Below are 14,258 nucleotides of genomic sequence, written 5' to 3' on the forward strand. Positions count from 1 at the left end.
CAATACCAACTATGTGATATATCTCTTGACATGCGGTTGTGGCATGGGCTACATAGGGCGAACTATACGGCCATTAAAACTTCGAATAATGGAACACATCAGAAGTATTAAGAACAAAGACCAGAGGTTCCCTTTATGGAATGTCCCAAAGGAAAGCTAGACCATCTTACATTCAGTGGTCTAGAATACATTCCACTCCCAGTCCGACGTGGAGATCGCCAGAACATTCTCAATAAAAAAGAGATGTTCTGGATTTTCACACTAGATACCATGACACCAAATGGTATCAACGTGGACTGGGAGATTAAACACTTTTTATAGAATGTTTGCCTCTTGCCACAGGGAACCCTGTATAATAAAGTGTCTCATTTTTTGTAGTTCGCCCATGTGGCCCATCAACACACTGTTTTCATTCAATTATTATTACTAACATGTTAGGGGGAAGAAATACATTAAACCTTCCCCGTCTTTATGCAACCTCCAGGTTTAAATGCTTAATATATGCTTGATATGTTAACATATTCTATATTTAGTCCTTGGATTCGTGATCAATGAAGAGGTACCTATCAGCATGTTTTTTGCCCACTTACTCGAGTCCATATGTTTATATATGATTACAATGCATTTTGATAACATACTTATTCAATGTTTTCATTCCCCTCCGTCCCTCTCCCCCCCCTCCCCCCCCCTCCCTCCCCCGTTTTCCCCACTTTTCCCTCTTCCCCCCACCCTCCCCCCCCCTTTCCCCTCTCCCTTCCCCCTCCCCCCCCCCTCCCCTCCCCTTTCTCTTTCCCCCCCCTCTCCATCCCCCCCTCCCATTCTTCTCCTTTCCTTCTCCTCTCTATGTCCCTTCCCCCTTCTCCTTTTCCCTCTTCTTCTCTTTTCCCTCTTTTTCTCAGTCCAATTTCTTATTCCAGTCCTTCACCTCTTTCTTTCCCCCTCCCCCCTGTTCCCCTGCTTTCCACACATTCCTCTTTTTACTCCCTCCACTCTTCCATGTCTTAAATGAGATCTGTTATGTTCACACTGGTGCATTCTATCATTTACAATGATGAATTTGATAATCAATATTATGCTGAATCATGTAATGTTTCGTTAGTCTAGTCATATTACAAAGTCAAAATGATGTCACTATATCCTTAATTTCTCTAATTGTAATTGATTACTATTTGATTGAACAATGATATTAACAAACTGTACCAATTATAATACAACTGTACTAACTGTGTGTTTCAATATCATCGGAATATAATATTTAGATATTGGAAATGTCTATTACCTCTGCCATTACTTGTTTTTATTTTTAATTATTTTTAATTAATTTTGCTTTTTCATTTTTGCTTTCTACAACAATTTATACATATACTCTATGAAATGTATGTTTTCATATCTTTTGTACTTTATTAACATCATATTGTTATATCATATTTGACACGTAGATTGCTCAAATGTCCCTTTAACTTTGTTTTTAACCTTCCAGTCCCAACTGCGCATGACACTGATGCCCAGGGGTGCCGTGCGATTACCATCCAGCCTGGACTCAGTGTTCCATCATGCAGCTTGCGGCAAGCCATTAGCTCATTGGCTGGATGACGTCACTTCCGGTTCATTCCGTGTGGGCGCCGTCAGGCAGTGGGCTTGGCATCCCACCATGCCGCTCGCGACATACTCACAGCCCATTGGCTGGATGGCGTCACATCCGGTTAACTCCCGGTATATCAATGGCCTGCACACGGGTAATGTTCTCTTTGAAAAAGCCCATTTTGCGGGTGAAACGCGTTAGAGGTGCAGGGGTATGCGTCCCCCCTCTTTTTAATCATGCTTTATTAAAGAATTGTTATACAGCACAGTCCAGTTTCAGCAACTTTTTCTTCTGCCTCGTGGTGCCCGCTGAATTGCCTCTCCTCACCGGAACAGGTATACTCCCTCTAATGACTGAAATAGTCAAAAATATCCAATGTTTCGGTGAGAAGAACCTTCATCAACCCCTGATGAAGTTGCTTCTCACCGAAACATTGGATATTTTTTACTATTTCAGTCATTACAATTGCTTTATTGCAGTATTTCTATTTTCAGTATTTTTTTAGTGTGCATGACTCCCTCATATGATATGCTGTACTCTGACTAAGATTATTTACCTTTAGCACCCTCTTTGTTTTTCCTAGTTGCAATTAGTCCCCATTATGTAGGGCAACCCAAGTTGTCTTTTCCTGATTACAACTTTCTTTTACATTAATTGATCTACGTTACCACATTTCTTTAGTTAAAGCTGGCTTATTTCTTGTAGTTTAAATGTAAATACATTTTCTTTGGTTAGGGTTTCAGCACCCTACAAAAATACTTTTTATGGTGTTAAATAGTTGTATGTAGGAAAAGCAGCCTGGAGCCCCTTGACGACAGTGCCCCTGACCGCTGGGGCTAGGCTCCCCTCTCCTAATCATAGTGGGATGGGTTGTTGGCTATATGACAAGCAATTTTGCCAGAAGATGGCCGTACATAAACAAATATCCTGGGATACAAAAGACATGGACCTATGGATAGAGGTTTTTACCACTGAGAGGCCCACTTTCTTTTACGAGGTGGCCGGTGGCAGGGGATCCTCCAGTTCACTGGCCACAGTGGTAAAGGAGTGTGCTAGTCCTTAAATGAGGGGCAATCTAAGTATGTGATTGTTGCTTCTAGCATGTTTGGTTGATCCAGTCGGCTGTTGGTGGACGGCTGAGTTGTGGGAGTTGGTGATGGTCCAGTGATAGACTTAGTGTGGGAGGAGTGGGGGCGATAATGTCAGTAGACTTAGTTAGGTCAATAAGGAATGATTTATCTCAGCTTCAGGTGCATTGGGGGATGGTTCAAGTGGTGTGGTCAGATATTGTCCACAGGAAGGCTTGGATGGGGGTACAGCAAACTTTATGATACAGGTAGGAGGCTGGGAAATAAATTACCCAGAATTGGATTCAGCAAATAGCAGATAATTTGGCCCAGACGGGGTACACTTATCCAAAATGGGTCAGACTTTGTCAAGGGGAGACTTCTAGAGTGGGTAGGACCTCGGGGGCCGGAACAGTGGGGAGCAGGCAAGGATTATTGGGGTCATGGGCTGAGTTTGGGGGCATGCAGTAAGCAGGATCATCGGGGTCACAAGCAGGGTTCGGTGGCAGGTAGCAAGCAGTATCGTCAGGGTAACAGGCAGGGTTCGGTGGCAGGCAGCAAGCAGGATCATCGGGTCCAGAGGTCAGGAATAGGAAGGCAGGAGCAGGGCAGGGGAGCAGGGCAAGGGAGCAGGAAGTGAGACTAGGGAGAAGGAACTTAGACTAGGGAGCAGTGCACAGGAAATAAATGGGACAAGCCAGATCATAGGCAAGGGCCTTTAATAAGTAATCAGGACTGCAGGGTACAGGGAACAGGTGAGGTCAAGTCTGATCAGATAAGGGCAGCAACAGAAAGAGTCAGGATCACAAAACAAAGGCAAGGGAGGAACAGGAAATTATAAGGACAAAGGACAGGAGCAACAAGAGAAGACAGACAGAAAGACAGAGGAACCCCAGAGCAGACAGAACAGAGCAGCATACTCGGTGGACAGAGAAAGGAACTATGGCTGGGAGCAGGACATCTAGGAGACCCTGACAGACTTGACCCTTGACATTTCAGGAGTGTCTTGAAAGGGTCCTTGTGGGTCTGGGGGTACAGAGCTATTTTAAGGAGATTAAATGGTCCCCTGGGTGGTGGTTGTTGGGTGGGTAATAGCGAGTTAACCTTGCCAGCGTGGGCTATAGTGTGGAAAAGCCATGTGGGGTCTTGGGGTATTGAGTGGACATGGCTCATTTGTGCTTGATTCTCTTGGGCCCAGTCTTGCTTAACTGCCAGGCTAATTGGACGCCCAGCTTGGTGGGTCTTGAGGGCCATGGTTGGGGTGCCTTCAGCCTTTACCTATTGGGAGAACGCTGGCAGAGTTGGCACTTACCAGAGTTATTTGTGTAAATAAAGCTGTAGCCTTTGTACCACCAGACCTTTGTTATGTATATGCAGATTGTGGGGGACGAGGATTCCTCGCAGGCTCCAAGTTCATGCAGCCTGGAGCCCCTCAGCACTGGGGCACATGACCACCATAAAAAGGGTGATTTTTAAAAATGCTCCAAATTTAAAAGGCAAACTTGCACTGCGCACTTTCAGAATGTGAAAAAAAAGACGATAACACCTGACTCAAGAATGTAGTTACTGATAATAATTTTATTTCATATGGCACTTTTCTCCCAAATTACAGTATAGTGCACAGTAGAATTCCTATGTGCGGTACGCAGTACATAGGCATGTAACAGAGATAGTCCCTGCCCAGAGTAATCTATGTTTTTGGTGGAGGGAGAGAAATTGACAACAAGGAGCTGACAACAGGAATTGAACCAGGTTCCCCTGATTACAATTTATAAGAAAAGTGTAATCGGGCGCTCCTAAAAAAGTGCAACATGTCTATATACACAAACAGTGAACTTTAGTGAAAGCAAATCTTAAATAAATAAATTGTGAACTCATAGTGAACTAGTGTTATCACCAGTGAATATAGATGTGGAAAAATCCAAATACATATAAAACCAGATCTACACCAACAATAGTGCAAGTGATCATGTGATAAACAATGTAAAGCAGCTCAAGATAAACCCTCTGTAGACCGTTCCAGGGTCTGTACGAATCTCGTCTTTCTTCCAGGTGAGGGGTGCAGAGTGTTCACAGCATATATGAAAATATAAATTAAAAGAACATAGTACGACCAGTATAATACAGTATAATCAATTATTCAATATAGGTGATATTGTTCCACTCACATATTCCTCCTTGTATTTAAAGCATGTTAGAGACTCATTCTCTCTCTAACTGGAGCTACGGTGAAGCAAAGCATCAATATGGGTTTTCCCAGGGTAGTGAAATGCAGTCACTTTTCTTATATCTCTCCGATATGAGGAAAGAAGAAAACTCACATAGTGGGGTATGCTCAAAAGTGTATTCAAAATCACAGCATATGAGAATGGTAGTACACTCACATTTGTAAACATGAAATAGGTGTTGTACGAGTGCTGTGGATTTCGTCCATGGCGTCTCAATCTCCAGCATGCATCTCCTTCCCAGATCCCTCGCCACTTCCGGTGACGAGTCCACCGAAGGCGGAACTGGTAGGAACGTGCTGATACCATTGCAGTTACTGTTTGTAGTCACAATCGCTACAATATGTATTACATAGAGATACATTTGGAATGTTGCTATGTATGGAGTAACACATATTAATCATAGAGCTAATATTGGATTAACAGTTCAGATCGTTGGAAATCAATTTAATTGGACATAATGCATTAGCAATTACATGTTAGGGCTACCAGCCTATACTGTACATCTCTTCTTGTTAGAGATAGACAGGTTATGATTCCTGAAGAAGTTAATCAGCGAAACGCATTGAATCCTGTCCAAGCAGTGCAGAGGAGTCCTGGCAATGGTATCAGCGCGTTAATACCAGTTCTGCCTGCAGTCGACTCGTCCCCAGAAGTGGCGGAGGGATCTGGGAAGGAGATGCGTGCTTGAGATGACACACCACAAATAAAATCCCTAGCACTCGTACAACACCTATGTCATGTGTACAAATGTGATTTTACTATCATTCTCATATGCTGTGATTTTGAATACACTTTTGAGCATACCACACTATGTGAGTTTTCTTCTTTCCTCATATCGGAGAGATATAAGAAAAGTGTCTGCATTTCACTACCCTGGGAAGACCCCTATTGATGCTTTGCTTCACCGCAGCTCCAGTTAGAGAGAGAATGAGTCTCTAACATGCTTTAAATACAAGAAGGAATCTGTGAGTGGAACAATATCACCTATATTGAATAATTGATTATATTATACTGGTCGCACTATGTTCTTTTAATTTATATTTTCATATATGCTGTGAATACTCTGCACTCCCCTCACCTGGAGAAAAGACAAGATCCCCTGATTCAAACTCAGTATCATTGTTCACATTCAGTGTCTTTACTCACTGAGCCACACTATTTCCCTATATTACAGTAAAAAGCCTGTGATAGGCAAAGAAGTGGCATTGTCACTGGAAAAACCTGAGCAATATTTAATATCTGTTCCTACTCATCACAGTGGGGAAAAGTGGTGTAGCATGAACATAGTGAGCAGACCAAAGCTTCTATATTTTTTACATTCTGTTAGATCAGTAGGGACATAACACTGTGCTCTTGCATGGAATGACAGACCACAAGCTGCAAACTGCTGTGCATTCATTTTTGTATAGGTGATATGACAATGTCTCTGAGCAAACAGCTTGAAATACACAGATAAAAAAAATCAATGGCATAAAATGTGTTATGTTAACTGGAATCCCTGCAGTGGCCATAAAAAGGGGAATTTGTAGTCTGTGGTCCTTTGGTGGTTCCCATATATTTCTAACATCATATCATAGTCAGATAATATGTGATCCATCTGTGAAAGGCCCAATTGAAAAGCTCAATCTGTGCTGAAAGAATGATTTATAGTTTTCATAGGCAATTAAAAAACTTACAAAGGAAAGATGGTTTATACAATGTAATGCACATTTTTTTAAACATTTATTTGGCCACAAAGATGCAAACACTCTTGGCACTGAAGGGGTTATACATATGTAGTTCACTTTCCCCACCCTATTGGTGATATGGCGGCTACGATGTGTGTGGTACGTTATCTGTGGCTCACAGAAGGCCTGAACCTCCGCCGCTGGGAGCCTGGGGTGTACCTGATCCGTCTGGTGACAGCGCCTCCACCTGCAAGGGATCCCAACTTGGTGGGATAAGCCCCTTACAGGAACAATACCGATAATACACACACTCAAGTATATACAAACAACCCTTACTGAACACACTATAACAGTACCCTGTACCACACAGTATAATAGGCCCAACCCAGTACCACCAATGAGTGTCCCCAAAGTACATAGTGTGCTTGGCACCAATACACTGATGTCCTTCTCACACAATGTCATGGTCCACCCAAAAGTGCTGGAGATAGCGCTATCTTGTAAAGTGTTGGTGCACTTAGTTTGGTACTTGCCCAGGTCTCCATCACCCGGGTAATGCAGATTAACAAAAGGGGATTCGTCTGATCCAACGTTGTCGCCCGCCTCCACGTGGGATGAATTCCAGCGTGGATAATATCACCATACAGAGTCTCTTACAAACGAGGTGGTCTGGTCCAAGACCACAGGCCGCAATCACCGTGCGGTGTCTTCACTGTGTCCCTGACACTAGACAGTAAGTGGGGAAGCGTCCCTATCTAAGGGGACATTCCCTGAAGCAACCACAAGCTACCGTGAGTCGGGGCCTAGCTGGGGCCTAAGGGGGGAAAAACTAGGCCTAGTCTCAGATCCGCTGGCTCTGAGACACTACTTGCTGGATCCAGCTCCCTCTTCCGACTGGCGTGGTCTCCTGAGCATGCCAAATGTATCCTTTCCTAGAAGCCGGGTATCCTGCAGCCCTATTGGCTGTATTTACCCATGTGGGTTGCAGCCCCTGAGGCTGCTGGGACTTGTAGTTCCCTTGCAGAGCTTTTGGGTATAATGGCCACTGCTACAGGACCTCCTGCGCAGTTGTGGGGTGTAACTAGATGGCTGCCGCACTTGGACACCTATTGCGCATGCACAACTGCTATTGCGCGGCAGAAACAAAATGACAGCATCATGCAAAAGGAGCCGCCTGTGACCCGGTCGCCCCACCTGTCTGCCGTGCACTCACCGCACCTCCCGACACTTGACGCACGAACCCGCTACCCTCCCCTCACTCTACCCAGCCTTTGTTGCTTACCGCAGCCACCCAGGAGATTAGGGGACAAAGGGGACCAGGGGGACATGGCCACACATTCACAAAGGATGTTTTTAAAGTCTTACACCAATGCTGTTTATTACAATAACCATAACTACAGTTTTCCACTTTAATTTTGTACGCTTAGAGCTATTTGCTTTTTATTGACAAATCTGATATATTTTGTTACCACCGAGCAAAATAGTAGTAAAGCTTTGCAGGTTCAAACTACTTTTCTGATAAGCAAGTAGACTGGGAAAAAAGTCGATATACGTTACTTTGTACAGAAAATAAATGAAGCTATTTCCAGACTATAATTAAAAAAATAGCGTTAGTTCGGTTTGTAAAATCTTTATGACTGTGACAGTTAATTCACGTTCATTTAATTCCTCAGGAGTGTGTGCACAAAGTTAATAAGAAATATAATGGTAAATTAAACCACTGCATAAATGTTGGAATGGGTTCCGTATGATGATACAACTACAACGTATGTGATGTAATTACAGTATACAAGTGCACAAGAATTTTTCTACTTGCCTGGAAGCAAACACTTGAGGATTCTTCTTGAAAGCCTCACACAGTTCTTCATTAGAAGGCTCCACATATGTCGGAAATTCTTTAGGAGGCTGCTTCAAGTCTGCCAAGCACAGCTTTCTTTCTAGACCTTTGTGAGCTGTACAACAGCTTTCAGTACCAGGATGCTTAGGGAAGGGAGACTTTGCATCGCAGGATTTAACTGACATAGCTGATGCCTTTAAAAGAAAAATCAGAAACTAGTATGTAAGCAAGGATGCACAAATACTAACTGCCATACTGTAGCTACATTTTCATGTTCATTAAACTGTACAGTATATATCAGTTTATTCAGTTAAAGGGCTAATGGAGTAGCTTAATGAGTAGAGGTGCTCTCTGAAAACAATCACTGACTTTGAAGCAGCACACATCGTAATAATGGACGCGCTCTCACACAATTTATACAAGTTAATAAGGGTGGATAAGAGAAAATAAATTAATAGGTGATAGACTTAAGGGTGACGTTGCTCAAAAACCTCTGGTAAGGACTTTTTCCTGAAAGTCCTCCTTTTAAAACGTCACACCACAGAAATCCAGAGGGAACAGTATCACCCAAAAAAGAGAAAATAATATAGTCTACACTGTGTATAATAATGAGGAATATGTAGCTAGATTCTTGATACTGCACCGGTGACTCAAGCCCAACGTCCTTCTCCACACTGATTGCCTGTTTTTCATGTAAAAAGTGTGAGTACTTGGAGTACATGTTTTAATACTAAAGTGTCTATGTTGGATTGCACTGTCTCCTTTTCTCTTATTTTGAAGGAACACCCATACTCATTGACACAAGTAGAGACGCTGAAACCATTATGGCAGAAGGCTGTGTATTTATCTACTTCTGTGAATTACAACAACTAACCACCCAAGGAAGGAACAGATAAGACACTGTTTGGAGAAGGCTACTGTTTTTTTTTTACCTTTCTGTAAGTGGGCTGACATATGAGCCAAGATTCTAGCTACTGTACATATTCCTCATATTATATACAATGTACACTATATTATTTTCTCTTTTTTGGGTGATCCTGCTCCCTCTGGATTTCTGTGGAGTGACTTTGAAGAAGGTCAATATTGTTCAAACCCCAGTGTCAGATACTTATGACCTTGGGCAAATCACTTTATATCCCTGTGCCTCAGGCATCAAACTAGACTGTAAGCTCTATGGGCAGGGACTGCAAGTGTGTACAGTGTCACCACAATATAGAAAAAAATATTATTGTATTGCAATTAACTTTATTATTGTCTTCCCATCTAAGAATGTCTAGAGCAAACTTGCTTTAATGTCTTTTAATGAATTGTTTTTTGTTGTAGTAAGTTTTGATGTTTTGGCAGTAAGGAATTTGACTCTTTGCTGGGATGATAGATAAAGTCAGAGTAAGAAGCATTTTAATGCATAAAGTATGTATATACTAGTAGAAAAATAAAAGGGTATTTATAAAAACCAGTGCAAAATGTGGGCAAAATTAGGTTTTTTGAAAAAGAACGCTGTGACGTTCGAAACGCGTTGGATGGGTCTTTTGTCACATTAAAGTGCCCTTTTAATTATTTTTCGTTTTGGGTCCTTCCTGCTCCGTTTGTGCTGGTGCGCTTTTGGTCTCCTTTTTCCCTGTATTGCATTTAGTAGCTGCACAGCCTGCCTACCTACCCTACCAGGATGTGAGTATTTGCATATTTTTCTGGGGAACCTGCCAATGAGACTGATGGTAAGTGGGTTACACCATATACCACCTGTCTTCAGGAGGATAGTACCCATACTATTACACATTAGGTACTATATCAATTGTTAGTACCCTGGTTTAGTGGTTTGGCTTATTTTTGTTATTATACCTGCATTTGAGCGCTTCAGCTATTTTCCACATTGTTTTAATGTAACCATGTATTTTTATAACTCTGTGCCCAGGACATACTGTACTTGAAAATGAGCGGTAACTCTCAATGTATTACTTCCTGGTAAAACATTTTATAAATAAATAAATAATAGTTTATGCGAACATAGGCATCACGTGTTAGGATACAAAGGGGCATTATGGCAATCACTGTACTAAATTTGCTAAAGCCATTCAGTTCATTGTCATAAAGAGTTATCAATGAAACAATATATTTTCTGAAACTTTTTTCCCCCTTGGGTAGGGGACACTAAAATGTGAAACAGTATATCTAAGTGAATTATAAATGTATGATTATTTTTTATTTGTTACCTGAAATGTATATATATATATATATATTGCCATAAATCAAATAAAAGTTATTTACATGTATGACTATTATTATACTACTATAAGTGCTCTTATCTCCACGTGTAATCACTAAATACAACATAAGGGAGACATAGTAGTTGATACCATTATTCTACCTTCATATCCATATAGCTTTGTACATACTGTAGAATTTATCAGTAAATCCCTGCCCCAAACAGCTTGCAAGTTAGTACATTTTGGTGCCTGAATTGCCCAGAGTCATAATCTGGGATTAATTTCTTTTTCAGGAACTTTCTAAATGCCATTTGAATGTCATGCTACTCTACCCCTTCTGTACAACACGCCCAAAGATACATTATGATCCCATTCCTCTGCAGTATATCTTTGTAATATGTACTCCCGGGATTACTCAAACTTTCAATTAGCAGCTACAGTTCCTTTTCATGGCACATAAAAGAAGAAATGATTACTTTTTGCCTAATGGAAAATATTTTGAAATTATGTAGGAAACATCAATACATTGTTAAGAAATGCTAGGTGCTGCAAACCTACCCCTTTGTCATAACAGTCAGAAGCTGCTCCTTTAGCACAGCATGTTTCAGCAAGTGACACAATATCTTTCACAAGATGACCTATTTCTTCAAAAGTAGCATTGGAATACTTCCTGCTGTTCATGATGACCGCTCTAAAGAAAACAAGGCACTGAAATGGATGTATTCTTGGAAACAGAGAGCAATATTACAAAGAAAGCTCAAACCTGAATACACATATCCATTAGATAAATCCAAATCTACATGTATATTTACCTATACAGAATATTTGTGTAGACTATGTATATGTATAAATATCTATCTATATATACATATCATTTTTATGTATATCTACGTGTAATATTTATCTATGCATACATACATGCATACATACATACATACATAGGGTGGTATGTATCAAGGCAAACGTGAAACAATTATGTGGCCAAACAAACTGCCCCAGATGTATCAAATAAAATCAAATGAAGGTAGGTTTTTTTCTTTGATATATACGGTATATGGTACAGATTTTCTTGCCTGGAATTGCATCACTTTTGCCTTGATACATACTGTATGCTACATTGTCTACCTAAATTTACCTTTTGGATTTTTTTATTTAAATTAGATATAATAAAATCTAAACAGCAATTTAAACTCTAGAATTTATGTTACAACATTACCATATTGGCACATACTTAATTCTTGTCACTGCACTTTCCATATAAATAATACATACAAGAACACTATGTAATGTAGGTACTTTGAAAATTGTCTTTTCCCCGAGTACATCTGTGAAGCATTCATTAAAATAAAAACATTCAATGTTCCAGCTCCAAAAGCAGAAGCAGAAGATACAAAAGTGCAAACTTGACAGCAATGTCAGTGCGTAGCCTGATATAGCATAACATGCTGTCAGATCATGAGAAACTCAAATGAGAATTGAGTGATGGAGTTTCATTTTTTAGAACTTATTTAATTTTCCCCTTTTCTGTACTTATTTAAAACATTTATGAAATAAACTAATTTGTAGGATCGCAAATTGTCATTTTAGTGGATCTGTCAGGGAAGTCTCAGTGCCCCAAAATAAACGTTCAAAATGCTGGTAGCATGCTGAGGTTCGCGGCATCGAAAACAGTACATTTGGGCCCGATTGGGGCCCAGAAGGATTAAAGCAGGATCCCTGCAGCGTTAATCCTACCGGGCCAGCCAGTCTGATAGAGCTGCACTGAGGAGACCCAAAGAGAAGCAGCCTGACTCTATGTCTCCCCAAGCAGCTCTTAAAGGACCAATTCCTGCACTTTTTAATTGTCCCGCATCACATGGGCCTGTAGGAAGCCGCACCGGATGACGTCTAAATAATAATTTTAAAAAGGTTGGATTGCTGTAAGAGCTGCTCTGGGGAGAAAGAAGAGATGCTTCTTATCTCTGGGACTCCTCTTCGCAGCTCTTACAGACATGGCTGGCTTGGTAGGATTAACGAGGCCACGAAAACAGTAAATCTTGACACATCTGTATATAATTAACTCCCAACTCCTGACAGTATATCAACATTTAGAATCCCAGCAATGGATCACCATAGATGTGTTTCATTTAGGTCATGGCTGCAACATCCCTGCATGCAAATGGCTGAACAAAACTGAAAAGCTTGCATGACCTGACATTCGGGGTCATAGTAGCAGAATAAACTGTATGGATGCGAAAATATTTTATGTATCACCAAAACAAAAAGTTAAGCAAATAAGCACAAAGTGATAGGAGCACAATTTAGTGGGTTTTCTACTAAGTTTTGCAATTGTACTTGAATTAAAGAAAATCCCCTTTTCCACCAATGTTGGAACACATTGGGCTATATAATCTTCAGAGTGCAATTTCCAGATTGGGACCCATAAAAGATGAAGTAAGCAGCTCTAACTTTAACCCGTTTGCTGCCAGTTGACACACAACACATTGCACAGTAATATGGTGCAGGCCTCTCTGGCAACAAAAGTGTTACATTCCCTCCTTACCTACATTTAACATAGTTGACTGAGGCAGAAGCAAAATCTAATTTCCTTGCAGATGCGATACACTAAGAAGAAATAAAGTGACAGTGTATTTATTGCATACAATTGCTCTATCTGTTGTGAGAAATGCTACAAGTTTTCAGCTTTTGTATCACATTGTGAGTGCACTAATTTATTGTACTAACATTTTCAATAGACAGATTCTAAATATTGTTTTTTTTTTTTATAATTCGGTTACTTTGTTTTCAAATGTTATATTAGCTTTATTTGGCTATCTATGTTTACCCAGATAAATATACTAAAATTCACTACATTTTATCTGTGAGTAAATTAGGCCTTCAGAAGGAAGGGACTGACAGAGCATTTCACACTTTGGATTGTTTAGAATTACCCACATTGGCCCAGATCCACAGAGGTCCATTATTGATTTATAAGAAGATCACTAATGCAGTATTAAGTGATGTTTTCAGTCGAAACGGGCCTTGAGTTAAATATTATGGCTATTAGTGCTAATGATGATATACAAGAGAGGTTTTCCCTTCTAAGAACATCTATTCACAGAGCTCCGTTATAGTTAATGCAAGGACTTATGATGCTTTTATTAGGTGACGTTAGCTACCTCCAGACCCTGAGATATGGATTTTGCTGGAGGGACAGAGAGGGAGACACCAGGAAGAGAGAAAAAGATGCCTGTGCACAAAAAGGAGCACCTCTGAGATACCTGGGAGACATACTAATTTAAGTCATATTAATATAGTTTGCACATCCATATTAGTATATATCATGGATATCTCAGATTGTGCACAGATGTCTCTCCAGTCTCCACCCGGTGTCTAAAGGTGTGTTTGGGGAGGTATATATAGTACTTGAGATGCTAGTAAAAGATGTCTCTCTCTCAGAAATCAGGACATCTCATCAGGGCCACCAACAGGGGGAGACAGAGGGCACTGGTGTCCCGGGCCCCGTGAGTCAGGGGGGCCCGGCCATGCCCGTTAAAGAAAAAAAAAGTTTTTTTTTTAAATGGCGGCGATTCTTCCGCACGCATGCGCAGCGGCCTGTGGGCCTGCCCTGCTGCCTGTGGGCCTGCCCGTTCCCCCCCCGCTTATCCCCCACTCCCACCCTAGGCTCCCAACG

General features: G+C 41.0%; 1 protein-coding gene across 3 annotated transcripts in view; it reads right to left on the reverse strand.

Moving 5' to 3' along the window:
* Positions 1 to 14,258, reverse strand: part of GC (GC vitamin D binding protein) — a 107,200-nt gene that overhangs the window by 30,401 nt on the left and 62,541 nt on the right. For all 3 annotated transcript variants that reach the window (XM_075608058.1, XM_075608049.1, XM_075608038.1), the window contains exons 3-4: positions 11,144 to 11,276; positions 8,361 to 8,575 (exon numbers count right to left, since the gene is read on the reverse strand). In XM_075608058.1, the coding sequence (XP_075464173.1) occupies positions 8,361 to 8,575; positions 11,144 to 11,276 (348 nt within the window). The remainder of the gene's footprint in view (positions 1 to 8,360; positions 8,576 to 11,143; positions 11,277 to 14,258) is intronic.

Source organism: Ascaphus truei, chromosome 1, assembly GCF_040206685.1.
Source record: "Ascaphus truei isolate aAscTru1 chromosome 1, aAscTru1.hap1, whole genome shotgun sequence".
Taxonomy (NCBI): Eukaryota; Metazoa; Chordata; class Amphibia; order Anura; family Ascaphidae; genus Ascaphus; species Ascaphus truei.